Source organism: Apus apus, chromosome 1, assembly GCF_020740795.1.
Source record: "Apus apus isolate bApuApu2 chromosome 1, bApuApu2.pri.cur, whole genome shotgun sequence".
NCBI lineage: Eukaryota > Metazoa > Chordata > Aves > Apodiformes > Apodidae > Apus > Apus apus.
The window spans coordinates 179,775,086-179,794,923 of NC_067282.1; the positions used below are offsets into that span (position 1 = coordinate 179,775,086).

The following is a 19,838-nucleotide window of genomic DNA, read 5'->3' on the forward strand; positions in this document are numbered from 1 at the left end:
ACTTACACCCAACTAGTTTGCATAGGCTCATAGAAATCCTTGAGTTTCCCAAAAACATAAATATTCTTGTGAAATTGGATACTCCATTATCTTTCATAGCTATCTGGATGTAATTTTTTATCCTACTGATAACCTTCTTGTTAAGAAACTATCATGACACTAACTAGGTAGGTCAGGAATTGGCTACAGTGTCAGAGGAGCAAAAACCTCACAAGGACTTTGAAGAGGACACAGGTACCAACAACAGAAGAGGCAACAGAAAGAAACAATTATTCTGTTCCTGGATATGTTTAAATACCTTTGAAATGCAAACAACAATCTATTTTAATCTCTTCTTACTATTTCCATCCAGTGACACTTCTGGGGCATGAGGCAGACTCAGTGACAGCAAAATTAATACACACTTTTGTAACATATTTTGAATCATTAGAGAACTCTCTGATGTGATGTTTTGGCTCTGGTTGAAGAAGAGCTATGAAGAACCTGTGCCAGCTTATTTTCCCATGTATTAATATTGTAATTAGAATGATTGCACTTAATGACCTCCAGGAACATGCATCACTCTCCAGAATTTCACAATGTATAGAAATTATATGTCTTCTACATGTCCTCTAACTACTGAGCCTTTAGTGAGTCATAAAAACACGTTTTCTGAACACCTCCTCCAGCCAGCAGGCTAGTTACAAGAAACAGTACATCACACCAACATTTCTGAATATCCCCTTCCTTTTCAGCTTTTCTGTAGTGAATCCAATGCCAAATTTGAAATTAAATTCTTTTTGTTTCAAGTGTATGCAATGGCAATCTTGTTATTTCCCCATTTCCAAATGGATCAAAGGCATCTGTACGGATAAAGTAGAGTCCCTTTGAAAAAACCTTACTGTGCTGCCAAAGGACACTGAAAGCATTGTCCAAAACCACAGTCATCTCTCTGAGTTCTGATTTCTTCCACACAAAAAAGGACACAGTTTGAATATTCCCAGAATAAGCAGCTGATATAGCACTGTTACCAGTAGTACTTGTTTTAAATTGTGCTAATTGCAATACAGAGTACCCTTTGTTGAGTCACATGCATCCATAAAGTTTTTCTGCTGCAATGCCTATCTTTTCTGTCTCAGTTGTTTGAGTCTCTGTGATCATGTTAGCTTCCACTTTTCTTCTCTATCATTAAAACATACATTAAAGTTCTGTTCTTTTTCTACAAAAAAAAATATAATTTATTTTTTTGGAAAAGGAATTCCATGAAAAGCTTAATGGATTTTCTCCTTTTAAAGAGAAGCCTACGCAGTTTAAATTTCATGTTCACTTCACTTATGAGAAAGAATTACTGTTTTTTCAGATTTTAAAACCTGTAACATGTCTATAGTTCCCAGCTTAAATAGTTCCCTCTCACTTCACGTTATGTAAAATTTTTAGTTAGACAAAAAAGAGAAATTAAAAAATGCCAAAAGCTCTTGTTTCTATCAGAGAAAAGTGAATGCAGATTGAAGAGAGGGTTTGAATAAACTTTTGTACCATGGGTATTCCTTTTGTGGTAACCATTTTCATAGTGCTGTAAAAAGTAATGGAATGATAGTAAAAAAGTTCCCAGAGAAGAAAGATTTGTGCAAATGTCACCTGTGAGCAGAGGGTGTGAATTTGGGGCAAAGTTATGAGTTCATGTCCATTTCATTTTCCTGTGAAGTAAGGGCTGATTTAAGCCCTTGTCGTTATTCACCTTCACAGTGGCTCTCCTTATTTGTATTTAAAAGAAGCACGAACACCATGCTTACATGCAGTGCAGTCTTTAGCAAGAGGTTTAGAGAAGTATGAGGCCCTTTTTGTTTTTATAAATCATCCCCATCATCTGTACTAAAGCTGCTTCTCCTGCTGCTCTCCTTTGATGCGGCTGGGGACGTGGAGGACAAGAGTGGGTCTGTTCCAAATGGTGACACCGTGTCATCCAGCAAAATTTCCTCTAGCCGTTGCTCTTCTTTTAAAGCTGCGCTGAAGGACAAATCCGTGAAGTGTGAAAGTGGATCAGAAAAGGCTGTAGATCGGTCACTAACATCAGAATTTGGTCTGTGTGCCAGAGGCATTTGTTGAGAGTAGTCTATGGAGTTCTCCTCTGGGTAAGACTGTTGCTTGATGACCTGTGCAGCTAAATCAACAGCACTGAGCGAAGACATGACTGGAAGGCCATGTGCACGTGCCTGGATCTCTAGTTCCTAACAATTAAAACAAAAACAATTAGATAATGACTTTAAAAGCCAAATCAGGGTCTGCAGAATTATTGCAATAAGTTCACAGATCATATATGCAAATTAATTATACCTTTTGTCCAGCTGTGAGACTACATTTTGAAATGTGACATTCTTAATCTATGAAAATTTGCCACTTCAGTGTTTTTCTTTTTATTTTCCCTCCTAGAGGTAGGACAGCGTCTCTAGAACAATTGGGTAGTGAACCCAATAAAGGTGACAGACAAATAAGATGATTGATTTTATGTCTATCTGTCTACCTCCCTTATCTTCATAGGCCTCTATATTCAAATCTTCAGTTCAAGCCATGCAGGGAGATACTCTGCTGCTTCATGTCACAAGGAGATACAACATTGCACACTATACCCAGGCAAGTGTAACATGTAAAAAGGTTACAAAGGAAAAATCAAAATACTGAAGGGAATTTTGTGTCCAGTATTAATATTTTGGCTGCAGGGATATAATTTTTTTCTTCCTTTTTTGTCTTTCTATGACTCAAATGCATACACAAGGAAACTGTTTGTATGAGTACTTTATTAACTTTTCATGTATTCCTTTATGTAAAGTCTAATTATTAAGGGAATTTCGTAGAAATCTAAAAAATGCTCCCTTCCCAATAGATGCAGCAATAAATAGGGGAAGCCAATTCATTTTAATAAATGTAATTTGTGGAGAAATTATCTAGATTAATAAAATTTGTTGAGGGATAAGTACTGAGAAAGCTTTGTAGTTCATGGTGCCGCTCTCATACAAACCTGAATTCGGAGTAGAAGTCTTCTGTTAGCATGCTCTAATTTCTTCTGCCTGTGTTCTAATTCTCTGGCTCTCTGTTGTTCTTTTTGTAGCCACTTGATGTACTCCACTGATGCTTTTAAAATAGTTCCTTTGTTCCAGCGCATATCACTGCAGAATGTAGAGATAACCTTTTCACAATTGTGCATGTCAGCAGAATTCATAAGAACTTACAAAATCTTTTACATTAATATGAAATAATGATTTACATGACTATTATTCACTCTTAGATATTATTGCTTCTGAATGGAAATTTTAATAGAATAGTTAAGAAGCCCTTATATAGTAAAATTAATCCCAGAATGAAAATAAGTGTCAAAAGAAAGTAATAAAGTGACTTTTTGTGGGAGAGCTAAATGCAATATCATGATTCTACCATTACAGTTTTTATATTTTTAGTGAAAATTGCTTTTATTATTAACTTTAAGATTAAAATCTATGTGCAGTATTTCTGCATTAATGAACTAGGAAATATACATTACTGAGGACTTAAGCCTAAATTTTTAAAGATCATTTTGAACATACTACTCCTTTTACCTGACTTACTAATGAGGTTGCTTTTATGCTTGTTGAGAAAAAAATGCCTTGTGCTGAATGCCACTCCTCATTGATGATAGACCAGACAAAACACACTTTGGTAAACATAATGGCTGCGGAATGACAAAAAACCCTTTCAAAAATCTTCAAACAATATAAACCAAGTTAAAATCCACAGGCACATGCAGACTCAAAATAAAAGCCTAGCAAAAAACTAAGGTGTTCCTCATTCAGGAAATCATGGTTTAACTTCCAGCTCACAAGCAGTATTACTAACAAAACCTTATGGACCTGATAGCTTTAAAGATGTTCAAAAGAAAGCAAAAATTTCATTGTGATGAAGCATCACAGGTGTTAACTGTACCCTAGAATTTAAATAATTTGCTAGATATTAGGGAGAACCAGCTTTTTGATCATAAGGTTCAAATTCACATCTCTGTCTCCTGTTGGCAGCACACAATCCTTGGGGCTCCAGCACACCAGGACCTCCCCTAGTCTCAGTGATGTGGGCCAGGAATGGACAGCTTTTGGGATTAGAAGACAAGGAGGTCAGAGAGAAAATAATTATTGTGTTAGACCCTAATCTCTGCAAAGCCAAAACATCAGAGGCTGCTCACTGAAGTGGGTATGTATTCTCACTTAGATATTCCCTGGCCAAAAAAACTAAAGCAGAGGTTGGAGTGGGAGCCAAGAGCAAAATCTGTCTCTCCCATGACAGCTGAATCATTTCTTAGCAGTCCCACTGTCTCCTCCTTCCTCTCCCTGTATTTGCCCAAGTAAGACAACAGAACATATTCCTGCCAGCAACCCATGGACTCTCTCCTAATGGAGGACTTACTCATCTCATATGAAATACATATGGACAGACTGTAAAGGTTAAGGAAGTTTTTAGGACACATGATGCTTATTTTCTGGACAAATCTTTGACAGCTATCATTGCACTATGGTCTTGTTTTCTTCAGACCTCCTTAGGAAGTTAGGTAGAACACTGAAAGGTCCCTTTTTACACCTGAATTGCAGTGAAGTTTCAAAGGTCTACACCAGACCATTCCTAAATGAATCAGGGCAGCTGCAGCTGGGAGGACAGCAACATTTCAGATTGGGAATCTCCACTATCATCTCAGCTATGAGCTGTATGTGCTGTGAAAACAATTATTTTAGACACTTTAATGGCAACTTCAAAAAGAATTACTGTAATAAGAATACCTATAGTATAAGCTCTGGAGAAACACAATCTGCATAGACGAGGGGGGTCAGCTTTTCCCAGCCTGTCATTAAGACAAAACTAAGCCAGTTTTGGACTTATGGTCTAAACATAAAAAGGTAGCACTATAAAATTAGAAATTAATCCCAAACCTGCAAAATGGGAACAATTAAGACATGTAACAGCAGCATAAAAAAATGCATACACCACATATTTGGTAAGTATTTCATAGTGATTTCAGAAAAAAAATCATGTCAGTTATAAAATGCTATTAATTCAAAATCAAATTTAGACAAAAATATTTTTGGTTGCTTTTTCTGATTGCATATGAACAAGTCGCATATTCATGACTGTATTTTGAATTTTTTTTGTAATAAAATTCATTAATGTTACACATAACTGACAACCTCTGTGATACTGCTTATTTTACATTCATGTTGTCTTGATAATATGAAGTTTTATGAATATGATAATGATATTTTTTCTCATAGATTGAAATAAATCTTCACTCGAGGGCTAATTCCCAGATTCAAACTGTCACAGAGATGGATCTGGTCAGCCTCTGAATGAGATACATATGGATAGATATCTCTTGTGGCAATACTTCAAATTTGAGAGGAAAAAACTACCATTGAGATATAGGGTCAAAGTGGTGTGGTCACTATTATAATTTAAGAGACTGTTATTTTATGTGTCTGTGAGTGTCTGTGTGTATGTGCATATCCCTCGTACCTTCTACATCTCTACTCATATGGACATATACTGGTTGGTGTCTTATTAAATGAAGTATATTGAAGTTAAATCTTCCAGTGTCTCAAAGCAACACAACGAAGGATCAGTTGGTGACCTTAGAAGTCTCTTTCACTCCATGTCTCTCTATACCAGGAGCAAAAGGAAATACTAAGATGTCTGTGCCAGTTCTGCATTGCAGACACTCTCCATCCATTCTAGTCCAGAGCACTATACAGCAGCCAAAGGACAGTGCTACAGGGAAACAGAGGCTCTATGTAGATGTCCAGGTTTGGAAGAGTAGCAATACAACTAGTGAAGATGAAGGTAAATGGGGCAAATTTGCCTAGCAAATATTGCATAGCAATGGCCTGCAACACATCTAGCTCTGTTTAGCAGGCAGGGAAGAAGATTCATCTATGATGTGAAGAAGAAGAAAAAAACCTTCATCTGAAGACAGATTAAATTCAAGCACAGCAAGTGCATGAGAAGAATTCAGAAATTCTCTGATCATTTATTATTTTTTTGTTATTTCTCTGAAAATACTGAATACTAAATTGGGTGCAAATAAAATTATCTGAAAAATTATAAAACTGTCACTAGGAAATTGTAGTTTTTCGCTGTTTAGATATGTGTATTTTGTGCTTGCTTGGTTTATAACACAGATAAAATTTCAAAAGATAAAACCCATTTGAGAACCTTTAAAAACTCAGCAGGCACTGGCAGTTGTTAGTAATTTTATTGGAAACCACTTTATAAAAACAGACAAAACATTTGCTTTCCTAACTGTTTTGAATCTACAAGTTTAGGTATAGATTAACCAGTCTTTTTTTTTATATATATTACTCTTTCACTGTCTATTAATTCCTTTTTTTTTCCCTCAGTCTTCATTTTTCTTGTATATATGTAAGACTTAATCTGGTAAATACTGAGACGAGGAAAACTCTACACATGAAACAAGTCAGTTGAGAGTAGTAAGAAGTTTGGCAGTTCTCATCAGCAGCAATTGTGAGGGACCAGCCCTCAGGATTTATACTTGCTGGAACTGGTGTCGAAAACCGATTGTAATCCCTAAAAAAAGTCATGTTTGCATCCCAAAAGGCCTGCCTGAGAGGATGGAGACTGTACTGATGGCCTTCATGTGGCCTGGGCCTGCAGGTACAGCGATTGAGATAAGGATCCAGTGGCAAAGGTTCACTCCAGCTGCTCAGGCTTATGACTCAATCACGCTTGCACATCCTTGCAAAACAAGGAAACTAGGCCTATAAAACAGGGAACTGCAATGGTGGGCTTGGGGAGCCTCACTGATACCAACTCTCCCCTGTTAGCTGGCCCAATGCTGGATCCAGGATTGGTGATTTTTCTGTTATCTCTCTCTCTAAACTTTTTTTCTCCTACTCTCTCTCTCTCAGTTCCTTCCTACCTAGATCCTAGTTGGATCCAGCTGCACTGAGGCGTCTCTCTGAGGAGTTTAGAAGCAAGGGTGTCCGATCTGAATCTCCCTGGGTTGCCCTACTTGGGTCTTGACAGCAATGGCCTCTGCAAAGGAGGACTGTGTCTATGTGTGTGCATGTGGTACAATAATTTGAATTTTTTAGCAAGATTCACATGTGTTATTTAGTTTAATTAACAGAGGTCTACCACACTTAATATGACTTGCATGGAAAAGTAGCAAATAAGTAAAAGACACATTGTGTTTTATCAGTCTGTGAGCCATAGTTCCTCCAAACTTCAACAGCTCAGTCTATCTAGAAATGCCCAGACCAAACCATGTTACTCTCACCTAGGAGAGTTTATCATTTAGGAGAGAAGATACAGCCATGAGACTGATCTTCAGCATGCTTCCATTAATGTAACTTTATTGAAGTCAAGGGAGCTTAACTAGTTTGCAGAAGTTGAACTCCTGTAGGAAGGACGAGAGCATCTGATCTTCTAAGATTAAAGCAAATAAACGAAAACAGAGTTTGGAAGAGGGTGACAGTCACAGTTTGTCAGCCACAGACCAGTTACTAACAACAAATATATTTGTGGAGTTAAAACTATGTTTGCAGACCATTTCTTTCCCTATTTCTGAGAAACCCGCTGTAAACTATGCTTGCTCAAAGAAATACTTGGAAGGACTTTGTACTTGTTTTGATGACCTGCACAATTACAAAGTGTATTCTCCTGAAAGAGGCAGCAAGTTTCCATTTTACAATAGCATGAGTGTACACAGGCTTTTGCATTATGAGACAGGTGGCTGTGCTGGCTGCTAGCAGGCCTGTCCACAGACAACAGAGAGAAGGTCAGGCACAGGCAGAAGCAGAGAGCAGAGAGGGGAGGCTGAGAGCAGCTCACTACTTCTGTCCAAATCCTCAGTGGTTCTCTTAACATCTCAGTTCTGTAAAATGACTAGAATACTTAAAATAAATATTATTATTTTTTTCTTCTTAGTATTTCTGACATTTCTAGCCTGGCTACCATAAAGCTATTCTTGTGAAAGCATTTTCAGAGTCCACTACAACACTAACTCCCGTTAACCACCTAAAAGATGGATTCTGAATGGCTGAGCCCAAAGGAACCACAAATGGAAAGGTAGAGATGTTGAAAGGAACAAGTTATGAGTTTTTCAGCACAATATAATTGGTTATTTTAGGCCTTTTTAATTATATTTTAAAATTATTCTTTATAATTGTTTTGCATTTCTGAATCATCTAACTCTTGGACTTCTAAGCATTGAAAATTAAACAAAAGAGTCAAAATTCTTTGCAACTTCTATTTATCTTCATTTTCTAATGCTGATTAAGTGAATTTAAAACACCTATTCACTTAAAAAATGTAATCCACACTTTTCATCATTAAATTAAAAAATAATTAAAAAATAAAATAAAAAAATAAGTTAAAAGAATAGGGGCTTAAGCCAGTCAAAAAAAGTCCCCGTGAAATCTCTGCAGGATACAAACATGTTCAATATATAACTAACAAAACAAAAGTGAAATAAAAACCTCACAGACCAGTTCTAAGAAATATAAATCTTAAAAGGTTTCCAAATAGCATCAAAAATGTTCTTTCTTGTTCCTGAGTCTGAATCTGGGACAGGCATGTTAACCACAATGGCTTAGTTATAGTAGTATTTGCTCTTCAATGCAATTGCTGATTTGCTTCACTGTCATTAGTCCAAGCATCAGAAAGGTTTCTCCTTTCCAGCTAAGTTCCCACTACAAGAAGAATCTTCTAAAATCAATAAATAAGGTGAAAACGTTATGTGTGATAACTTGTTACAGATAAAGTATTGTAAGAGATGATACATCACTTTCTTTCAAAGAAGGGAGCAGATTGGGGGCACAGTAAGGTGTTATGAAAGAAAACGCAAGAACTGAGAGTAATGACTCTTGAGTTATGATTTGGCAACAGAACTGTTCTGCTCAGCCAACAGAACAACATACTCAAATTAATATATTTCCATAGACAAATATACATATTAAATAAAAAAGACACAACTATTTACATTCCTTGAATTAATTCAACCTGGCACCAAGCTATAGAAAAGTTATAAGGCGGTTTTTCAAAAGTGTTCTGCAGCTTTTGATACTTCTTTTTTCTTATCACCAACTTGAAAGCTTTCAAATAGGCCTATTTTTCAAAAGGAGTACTCATTACCAGCCTTTTGAAGACAGCAGTCCTTAGATTTGTGAGACACTTCAGTTCACCTAACGATTTTGTAAACATAAGCTACTTTGGGGCTGTCACTGTTGAACTCAGTCCTGGGTTTGTAGACTAAAACAAGAAAAGGTGATGTCTTTAGGATCTATACCTGAAGCTTTTTCATCAGGCAACAACACAAAAATATGTGGGTAAAATCCATAATTCACTTACCAGAGCCAAATTACAGGTCCAGATAATTAATTTTAAGAGATTATGTGGTTGCTCTAGGTATCTAGGTGTTTTGACTAAGTACATAAATTAAAGTTGAATCCAGACCAAAACATGTAACTGAAACACCTCTGTAGGCAATCAAAAATTGCAACTGGAATTTGTACCTTATGCCCACTTCTAACTGCAGTGTAACTTTCTTCCATTGTAGCTTTACAGCTGCAAACCAACAGTGCCATCCACTGTTTTTCTGAAAAATCTTTAAATTATTTACCCAAATGGTCTTGAATACTTAAAGATGCTCCAGAAAAATTAAAACTCTCCTACCAGCCTGAGTTTGCAAGGGATAACCTGCCCAAAACTTTATTTAGGAACTTAAAGCACTTTTTGTTTTAACTCAGCTGTAAGACCTAATTCTGTATTAATAACAAGAACATATCCATTTATTTAATTTTGGGTGGATGATGTAGAAGGAGCCAAGTTCATGAATTCTCTAAAATGAGAAATATTAACTTTCTCTCTGATGTTTTCACTCCAAGTAGTTTGTTATGCCAACCTTGTATTTTTATAAGACTCACACAACTTTATATGGTTTAGAGAAATCCTTAGTATAATCAAAACTGCCTTAGTCCTAAGGAAACAAGAAAGTCTGGACTATTAACATCTGTTTTCATTCAAAGTATCATGCAGGCCTGTACTGACATACAAATGATAAAGACAAAATCTGTATAATCAATTTTATGCAAGTCACAACCATGCTAGCACATGGTCTTAAGGTTTCCCTGAGTGACATGAGAAATCTGAGGCTAAAGTTCAGCTTTAAATATCACGCCGAACTGCTATTGCTAATCCTGCAATAGGCTTTCCTACTGAGGCAGCTTTTTGATATTGATGACAAATACAAGCATTAAGGGAATGTAGATATGGTTTAAGCAATATGCATTTTATGTTACTGTAAGTATATGCATTAGTATAAAATGCTATTATTATAGCAATTATAGCAATTATTATTTTTATCCTTGCTTTTTAGGACTGTTGTTTTCCTTGCACAGAGTGGAGGACTTTTGAAAAATGCTCAGTCTATAAAGGCTCTTAAACTCAATTTTTTTTCTTAGAGAAAGGGCAGACAGTGACATAATGCACTTTGCTCTATCCCACTAGAGGGCCCACGACAAGGGCTGAAAGCAACACTGCTTCCTTCTCCAGAGGCACCACACAATTACTCCCAGGGAGAGAGAACTGGACTTTCTATTGTTTTGTTTAATTTCTTTTTTGTTTCTTCTTGATTTGGTTTTGGTTTAGTTTGGCTGTTTGGGTTTCTTTTTCCCTGATGATACAGTTTCTCTTAAACACCCAGAATTGCTTTTGGTTTATTGTCCTTTCAAGTAAGTTTTTCCAACCACCACCAAAACTCTGTCAAAGTTTTGTTACTTTAACAGACTGATCTGAGCCAGGGACCCAGCATGGAAGATTTTGTATCCCATTACTCCGCCCCATAGCCAGTATATGCAACTGTCTTTTTTTTCCCTGTATTTAGACTATAAACATTATAATAGGAAAGACTGTTGAACTCACGGATCATTAGACTTGGGGATGAGTGTGCCAAGCTCCTTGATTCGGTAGTTAATATTATACCTTCTTCTTCTCTCAACTGTTAAAAAGAAACAGTTACTATTTTTATAGTGAAATATACTTGGATAAATTCAACATAAAACATTTTAATTAGCTAAAAAATATCAGTCGATTTACATAAAATTTCTTCCTCGAATAAAAATTTCAACTTGATCCCTTACCTGTCTCTGACTTACACTCAGGACAAACTCCTGATTAGTATCATCTCTGCATCTTACTCTATGTGTAGACTTCTCCCCCATTTACAACTAACTTCTTACAGAATGAAATATTCACATACTGTCTAAACTCTTCTTTTTTTTCTGATGTTTATGTATCCTTTCTCCACCTTGCTCCCTCACAATGGAGTCTTCACCTTAGTGGAGTTTTGCAGATGCCTTCAACAGGGACACAAGACAGCTCATCCAGCATTTCATATTCTGGTAGAACTCCTGCTACAGGTGACAGTTAACAGCTCCACTGTCTTTTATCTAGAGTTACCAGCATTGCAAATCACAGAGAGAACATAACTGCAATCATATTCCTTCACTGAAATGGAGAAAGATTGTGTCCCAGGAACACTTCCCAGCACATCTGCTTCTTTCAGTGATGGACAGCACAAGAGTGTTTACAATAACTTTTGAAACACAGAGAAAATTTTAAAAAGCATGATTTAAACAACAACAAAAGGTTTACTTGTAGTTTAATTAGAAAGGAAAAAGCTGAAGATAAACCTTTTAAAATTAGTTCCCACTCTGTGTGCTTCCAGTCCACATTATTTGCATTGTACCGGTATCCAGACTGGAGTGTGTGACCCTTCTCTGCACAAAGGTTCTATCATCTTTCTACCTCCTATTTTACTAAGTTAGTGACAATTCTCTTCTGCTTCCTCACCAGTTTTTCTCCGGTTACTTTTACATGCACAAACTTCACACTTTTTCATTGGACAGGCCCAAAGAGTATCTCGTTGCTTTTGGGGATTTCTTGTGTACAACTGTGATACAGAAGGTATACTCAGTGAGAATGTAGTCCCGTTGTGGTGCTGTCAGAGAGCAGCAGTGACGTTCTACTGGCATGAACTTGCACTTCTGTCCACCACCTTCCTATTGCACTTTAACTCATTCCAGACCTCACTGACTAGACAGGATTCAGCTTTGGTCCATCACTAGCATTACACTGAGTTGTTTCTCTTATCCCTTGCTTTTTGGAAGACCTTACCTTGGGCTCAATATGCTAATGCCACTGTGCTCTGTCAGATCAGACCTGGCCATCCTAGAACATGGCCAGAAGAGATAAATGTTCCCTATATCCATGTACACTGATGTGCACTTCAAGTGTGATGCTCTAATTTTTAATTTAAGTACAAAAACCCCAGTATAGCTAAATTAGAAGTGCACAGCCTAGGGCAGCCTGATGGGACATACTTGGCTGGCTTCAACCTTCTCATAGTCATACAAGCATCTCACTTTCAGTCTCAGCCCCAACACAAAGATGACCTCTACTTTTTTGCTTCTTTGAATACATAGAGGTGTTTATTCTTCCTGTCTGTGTGAAGCTCTCAGGTTTGTGCAGCAGTCATTTCTGATTTCAGCTCCGGGAACTTCCTAGTTGTTACTATTTACCCTGATTAAGGGTTCTACCTTGGTGAGACATTGTCTTATTGTCTCTGTTAACAAGAATTTCATTCAACAGGTTAAGGAATATCAGATTTTGTAGTTATGGTTCCTACATTCAGTAGACAGGGTTACAATTCTGAGTGTACTCTTAAGTGACTCCTTGCGTTCCATTGGCATTGTGCTTGATCTTGTAGAACATACTGTTCAAAAGCACATGGCAACTGAACAATTTAAAATATGTATTTTAGTTATGTCCTCAAAGTATTGGCTGGGCAAACAGAAGTAAAGAATGTGTGTTACCCATACAGTCATATGGCAAAATAGCTGTTGTTTAATTAATATTTACAATGTGGAAATACTCTGCCAGATACTAATCAAAAGTAAATTAAACATTGGCTTAAAAAAAAAGCAAAGAAAAAAATTTCTTTACCAGTGGACTCTTACAGAATTATTTTTCTTCCTATTTTTGTAGTTCTTCCTGAAAATAAACTTCTAGCAGTTACGCTAGTGGATCAGAGGGGAAATTCTGAAGCTTGGAAATTTGTTTCAATCGAGCTTTCCTGATTTAAGTCTGTTACAGTTCCAGTGGTATTCTGAGTTATCAATATTTCAAGTTTCAAATTGTAAAAAATTCCTCATACATTACATTTAATGAAATGGAAGATGAACATATACTTACTGAGATTGTGATTATCCTTTTTTTGTCTCTCCTTTGCCAATGCTCGTGTATCTGCTTCTGACAGAAAGTAACATTTATTAAAACAGTCCTTAAGTTGCAATTCCAGTACTCATTTCACCTTTTCAAAATGGCCTCTTGTCACAAAGAGCAGCTTTCTAGCCTTTTTACTTCATTACTCTTTTTATTATTAAACAAGATCATAAGCAAATCTATATTCTACCAGTACTAAATTTTTGAGCAAGTCTAGCAGGTTGTTTAAGATTTATTGAACATTTTTTATTTACGAACACAGAAATGTTATAGAGGGGATTTTTTTTTTCTCCACTTGTCTATATTTTACATCAGAATAAAACTTACAACACACTAACGTTATTATGGATTTGTATATCCCATAATGCAAGAGTTAATCAGATTTGCAAGATATTGAACAATCTCACTGTTTCCTCTGAGTGACACTAATAAACTGTACATGGTTGTTAGCATTCTTTGGATTAATTGAATGTAACTTTTAAAGTTGTTAATCCACTAATATAGATTTACCTTGAATAGCCTTATTGTAAGGTTTTAAAAGAATCATTTGTTCTACCCTGGAACAAATTTAATGGATGATAATTTATTTATACCGTTGTTCAGGAGCCAACATGTGGAAGAATCCACTATGCTTCCTGAAAGAATAAGGTTTATTAAAAGCATGAGGTCCATAAAAAACAGGGGGCAAACACGATTTCTGAATTACTAAGGAGAAGAACAGAAATAAAACATTTTTCCTTGGTCTTTGTTCTTTTCCTTAAGTGAAACTACGAAGTCTCAGGAATTTAATTATGAACACCTAATCCATGGTTAAGATTTATTCAGCTTTTAAGAGAAACACTGTCACTTCTGAAGTTATAAAATACTAAAATCTGAGAGTTCTTTTACCTGTAAGTTCCCTTTTTACTGGTAGATTAGCTGGGCAAGAAGCATTTGTGAGACCCATATTAGCTGGTGCCATTCCCTGGTCACTGTTGTATATATCCAAAATGCTGCTAGATAACTTGAGGGGTAGGGGAAGGAAAGAAGAATAAGAAAAAAAAAAACACATTAAAATAAGTTAAAGACTAAAAAGATTTAAAAAGCATAAATACAAAGAGCAAACTCCTTTGAATATGAGTCTGGAGTTCTTCAGAAGGGATCTGTATATGTGTTTGAAGGGAAAGTTTGTCATTACCTAGTATTGAATAAAATTAAAAGTGAAGGGTCACAGTCTGCTACTGCTCCACAAGCAGATTTCTAAGTGGGTTTCAGATGCAGAGTGATGTCGTATATGGCCCCCAGTGTCTAGTTTTAACTACTTCTATACAATATTTTCCAATAACAGGATTGCACAACTGTACTTCAAATATGAACTAGGTTGAAAGTTTTGACCTACTCGCCAGTGATATTTTTAACCACATCACTAAACTCCAGACTGGTACTTCATACTGTGCCTGGTTTAGCAATTTAATTTAGATGCAACAGCTAAAACTACAGTAGACAGAGCATCAAAAAATAAGCTTTAAGGAAAGTTACTGCACTGTTGTCAGGATACACCAGATAACCTAATGGCTTTAACATACATAAAGTATATGATCATCTATACCATTATCCTTACTACCTTCCAAAATGTAACATAACATTATTTAAACAAACCCATAGAATACACTTAAAGAGAGGTAAGTCTAAAGCATGTTTCTATGGGTTCCAGATAATTAGTCAAATATTAGTTTTACTTTAATAATTTTACATATCTGAAACAACTGTAAAATATGTAGAAATTTAATAAAGTTCAGGATCAGTTTCTGTGATCATATAACCAGCCTTTCAACACTGATCATTCTTTTATGCATTTCTGTATGTTCATGTGAAAACAGCTATATAAAAAGAGTCCACATCTAGCTTCTCAAAAAACATTTGCATTCTTGCTGCCTTTTTCAGGCAATAGGAACAACCTTTTTTGTTGTGTTTGTTGTTTTTTTTTCATTTGATCATGCATATAAAGTTTGTGCTGATATTTTTTTCTTTTGTGGTCAGCACACAAAGGCTCAGAAATTGAGTTTGTCTCTACCTGGCCTGAAAACACGTTGGAATTTTTAAGGCAGGTCATCGAGACACCAAACATAGGTCTGCTTGGAATCAGCTTTTTTTAGAATATGATCACTTGTAGAGGCTGAGAGCTTCACCACAAGTTATTTAGAATGGAGACGGTTTCCCAACAACTTTCTCAGTGTGAAATCATTCTGTGGCTGTGATTGCCACACTTTTATATGAAATTTGAATATCTAAATAGGTTAGACTTTTTAAATCATTGCTTTTCTGAATTATCTAGTAGCTTTACTAAATTATCTGAGAATCTTGTTTGTCTTACATTCTCCCTGTTGTATAACTTAGGATGAAAGGAAGCAATTCTTTTTGAATACACGTAGATAACATGCTCACCTTTAAAGTAGAGGTTTATTACGTAGGAGAACTAACAATACCTAAATACCATTAGAAATCACAACACCAAGTCAGTTTTTTAAATCTGCTTACATATTTGATCTCTCAATGAAAATACTTTTTAAAAGAATGTTTGGAATTCAGTTGAGCATTACTCAAGAACAAGCTATGTTTAATATGCAGGATTTGAACACTAAGCGCATTCGCACATTAAGCACCTTTGTTTCATTCCAGAATTCACTGCAGCTTTACCTTTGATTTTCATATTTTGCTATAATTGTATTACAAGAGTGAAATCATATTAGCTCTAGACATATGCTTAATGCCTTCCTACATTTGTGTAAATTAATTTGGTTTATTGAAATGATAGGAAAACACAATGTTAAAAAACCCTGAGAGTCAGTGTGACTCCGACACTTATACCAGTGGACTTGGGATAAGGCAATTATGGCTTAGGCTACTGTTTTTGTGAAATGCTGGGAAATAGTAACCACTCAAAATAACATAGTACAATAAATAATCTAACAAATGAGAAATGCCTATCTATCATATCCTACACATTTCACACAGCTTTCAATAACTTGCATGAAACTTGTGGAAATCTTTTTAGCTTTAAGATTACCAATACTGTTAATGAAAAACATCAGAATTGTAAACCACAGTTTGACACAAAAACTACATACATCAATAAATATTTATAATTTTCAAGTAGTAATTCATCTTTATCCTTGAAATATAGTTAAATTTCAGTAGCCTGTTCACAAAGATGTGAATTCAAATGCCAAGGTTTAAACCCAAGAGAAAAGCTCAATTTAGCTGGTAATGAAAAACAATACCAATACGTTTGAAAGTTCAAAAGTGTGTGAAGGTTCAAAAGAGCATGAGTAAACTCAACTTAAAAACACAGCTAAACATTTCAGCTGAATTTGATTACACAGTTGATGCAGGTACTTCCATCTAACTCAGCCAGCATTGTCCAGAGCAGTAAGAGTGCTTATGCCTCCTTCCATCAGCAGAACCTCTGGGGCAGTGCATCCCACACAGCCAGGGCTGCAAGTGAGTATCTGTCCATGGTCTGTGTCTACTGATAAATGTCACAGAATTTCCAGGAAGACGTAAAACAAGTAGTATTTCCATATCTTCCCAGAAAAAATGATCCATAATAAAGAAAACCAAACCCTACATGGATAAGGGTTGTCTGCACCTGTTCACTTGCTGACCCTAAACAGCTCTATGTCATGATCACATGTTCACTTACATGATCACATAGTATTTAAGTATTTTTCCATTTTGGCTAATATTTGCATGATGTATTTGTATTAAAGTAACATTCAAGTGTGAAAGGGCCATGATTCTATCACAGTCAGTGTTGCAGTGCTAGAAAATAACAGCTCAACCCTGTTCAAAAGTCAACTAGGTCTTTCTTAATTTAAAAATTCTGCTGAATATGGTAATTCTACAGGCTAGACACAGAGACCCTGGAGTAGAAAGCATTTCCTAGATATTTGGTTGATTTAATATATCATCACATAATCATAGAGTCATAGAATGGTTTGGGTTGGAAGTTTCACATATCCAATATTTTCATTTGGAGTATGTTCCAAAAGTTGAATGATTGCAAGTTATTGTTTAAAAGCTTTCTTCTTATTTCCATTTCCAGACATTTTTTATTTTGGTTATTTGTTCCTTTAACTTACAAATGTAATTGTTTAACCTTCTCATGAGATTATTGTGAGTGACCATAGCTCACTTAAGTCTTTGGTTTGCTAAGTTGAATAGGCCACTCTTCTTTAGCCAGATTTTCCATGCTATGATTTGTCCTAACAGGTCTCTCTCTATCTTTCCTGCTTTGAGTTAGTTTGTCTGAAGGGTGGACACCTTTACTACATTCTAAAAGTTTTCTACCCAGTGAATTCCACAGTGGATATTTCATTGTGTCTCTTGGAAATCTCCTGTGATGGATCCTAAGATCATATTTGTCTCCTTTTTGCAGCCCCATCATTTTGATGGCTTATAGACATCCTCTGAGCAACTAATGTAATGAGATCTTTCTCTGTCATCTTCAGTTAATGAGCTCTCAGCTTACTGCAGACATTCCTGTTATTAGTATTTAAATGAATGACTTTGCACTCAGTACTATTACATTCCTTCCATTTATACTGTTCTGTCATCACAGCCATATAACTCTTCCCCTATGATGTCCTCATCCTCCTTTGTGTTGGCAATACTTTCTGCTTTTACTACCTCTGTAAATTTCATCAACATAAACTTTTTTTCTGTAGCAAGGTCACTCATGAAAATATTAAATAAATTGAGATTCAAGACTTATTCTTGGAGCACTTAATTAATATCTTCTCTTTTAACAAAATCTTTATCATTTCTTTAGCTTGCCCCTTAACCCAAAAATTATAAGGTTCGGTTACTTTCTATGTCATTTGTGTTGCATTTTACTAATATGCATTAATAAAAGAAGGAAACAACCAACAAACCCTGGTTTTGAAGGACTAGCTAAGAAGACTATTTCCAGTAGCAAACAGCTCTCCACACAACCAAAAGTATGTCACTAATCATGGAAGTGATGCAGGGTATGTACATTTTTAAAGAGCAGACACCTCACATGCTCTAGTTACTTAAAATGACTAACGCCTAGGATAGCAAGTGCTTTTCACCACAGGCAACTTGATTGTCCTGACAGGTCAAAACAACTCAACAGCTAATCTTCTTTCCCTTGAGGGGCCTGGGAACAGGCAGCAGGATGGACTGTCCTGTTAGTGGATGCTTATTTCCAGCTACCATTTCTCCCAGGTCTTATTTCTTCACAGTCACATTCACAGACCCAAGTGTATGATCAGAAGGGTCAAGATGTCCCCAGAAAATACAGAGGTCAGGACCAGACTGCCTCTTCCAGAGGCCTTCATTCTATCCAGGTCAGAAGAACCCATGAAAAAGAGGGCAAGTCAGAAGCAAGCTGCAGGAATAGTCCTGCTAGCAGAAACTTCCTTTGCTACCTTCTTTCTTTTAAGGTTAGTAACTGCAGACTTGCAACTCACCAGGGGTGTCCACCTGCCTATATTTCCTGCAGTAACAAAAGTATTACTTACATGCAGAGCAGCTGGTGTGCAGTACAGACAGTTCTGAGGATCATTTGCCCTACCACACAGGGTCAGATTGTTTGTACTGCACCTATAGACTTGGCAAACTCAAGTAGCAGGGAAGCATAACACATGCTGCTCTACTTGTCTCAAGCAGAGACTATGTCGCTGACTAGCCTGGTTGAGTACTGTATCTACAAGGCAAAATTTCTTTTGGTCCTTGGTAAAAATTAGTACTTGCCCAGACTGCCTCTAGAATTAAGTGTTCACATATGACATATTAGCACAATACTTTATTCTTTCCCTCCCCCAATATATCCCACTTAAATCATGTTCTCATGAACCTAATTGATACCATCACTTCAAGGAATAGTTTTGTAAAATGAGGCTACTTCTTCTTAGTCAGAAAAAAGATGTTAACAACCATCCATTTCAATGTGGTTCTTGCTTATTCATTTTAATTAAAAAAGCAAAGCAGAGATTTTATAAAGTTTTATGCTATTATCCTATTTATGCTTCCTAAACATAGAAAACTGAATTTGGAACTGTATCCACAGTTCATTTTACACACCAAGTTAAAGTTTGTTCAGTATTTGTGTTACACACTTAATTCCTTTGTAATTTTTTCCTGTCTATTCATGACAGGCAAGAAAACTATTTTTCAATCTTTGAAATTTTTATAAAAGTCCACTGAATTTGGCCAAATAATGAGTTGATTGATTACTGTATTACAACGCAATAATTGCAAATCCAATTTCTAAATAGTAATATCTGTTGTAACAAGTGTTTCCAATTATTGACAAGAGGAAACTGAGGTAATTCCTTTGTCTTCAATGCATGTTTTAGTAAATTGTGACTTTTTTTCATCTAATTCAAAGGTATTTCAGGCAGGATGAATAATCTTGTAGGTCAATATAAATCCTGGACCCAGAAGGCTGGGCTTCTACCTCTGGCTTTCTTTTGCAATTGTTCTGTTGCTTGAAGAAAGCTGAACAACATAAGCTGTTTTCTTTGTAAGGATGTGTCCATACT

At 36.0% G+C, this 19,838-nt stretch overlaps 1 protein-coding gene across 1 annotated transcript in view; it reads right to left on the bottom strand.

Annotated features, from left to right (window-relative positions):
• Positions 1-1,389: 1,389 nt before the first annotated feature.
• TFEC (transcription factor EC) overlaps positions 1,390-19,838 on the bottom strand; it is a 30,446-nt gene continuing 11,997 nt past the window's right edge. Inside the window, exons 4-8 of the mRNA XM_051623069.1 lie at positions 14,179-14,293; positions 13,261-13,314; positions 10,930-11,005; positions 2,996-3,143; positions 1,390-2,207 (exon numbers count right to left, since the gene is read on the bottom strand). Of these exons, the coding sequence (XP_051479029.1) occupies positions 1,827-2,207; positions 2,996-3,143; positions 10,930-11,005; positions 13,261-13,314; positions 14,179-14,293 (774 nt within the window). The 3' untranslated portion in view covers positions 1,390-1,826. The remainder of the gene's footprint in view (positions 2,208-2,995; positions 3,144-10,929; positions 11,006-13,260; positions 13,315-14,178; positions 14,294-19,838) is intronic.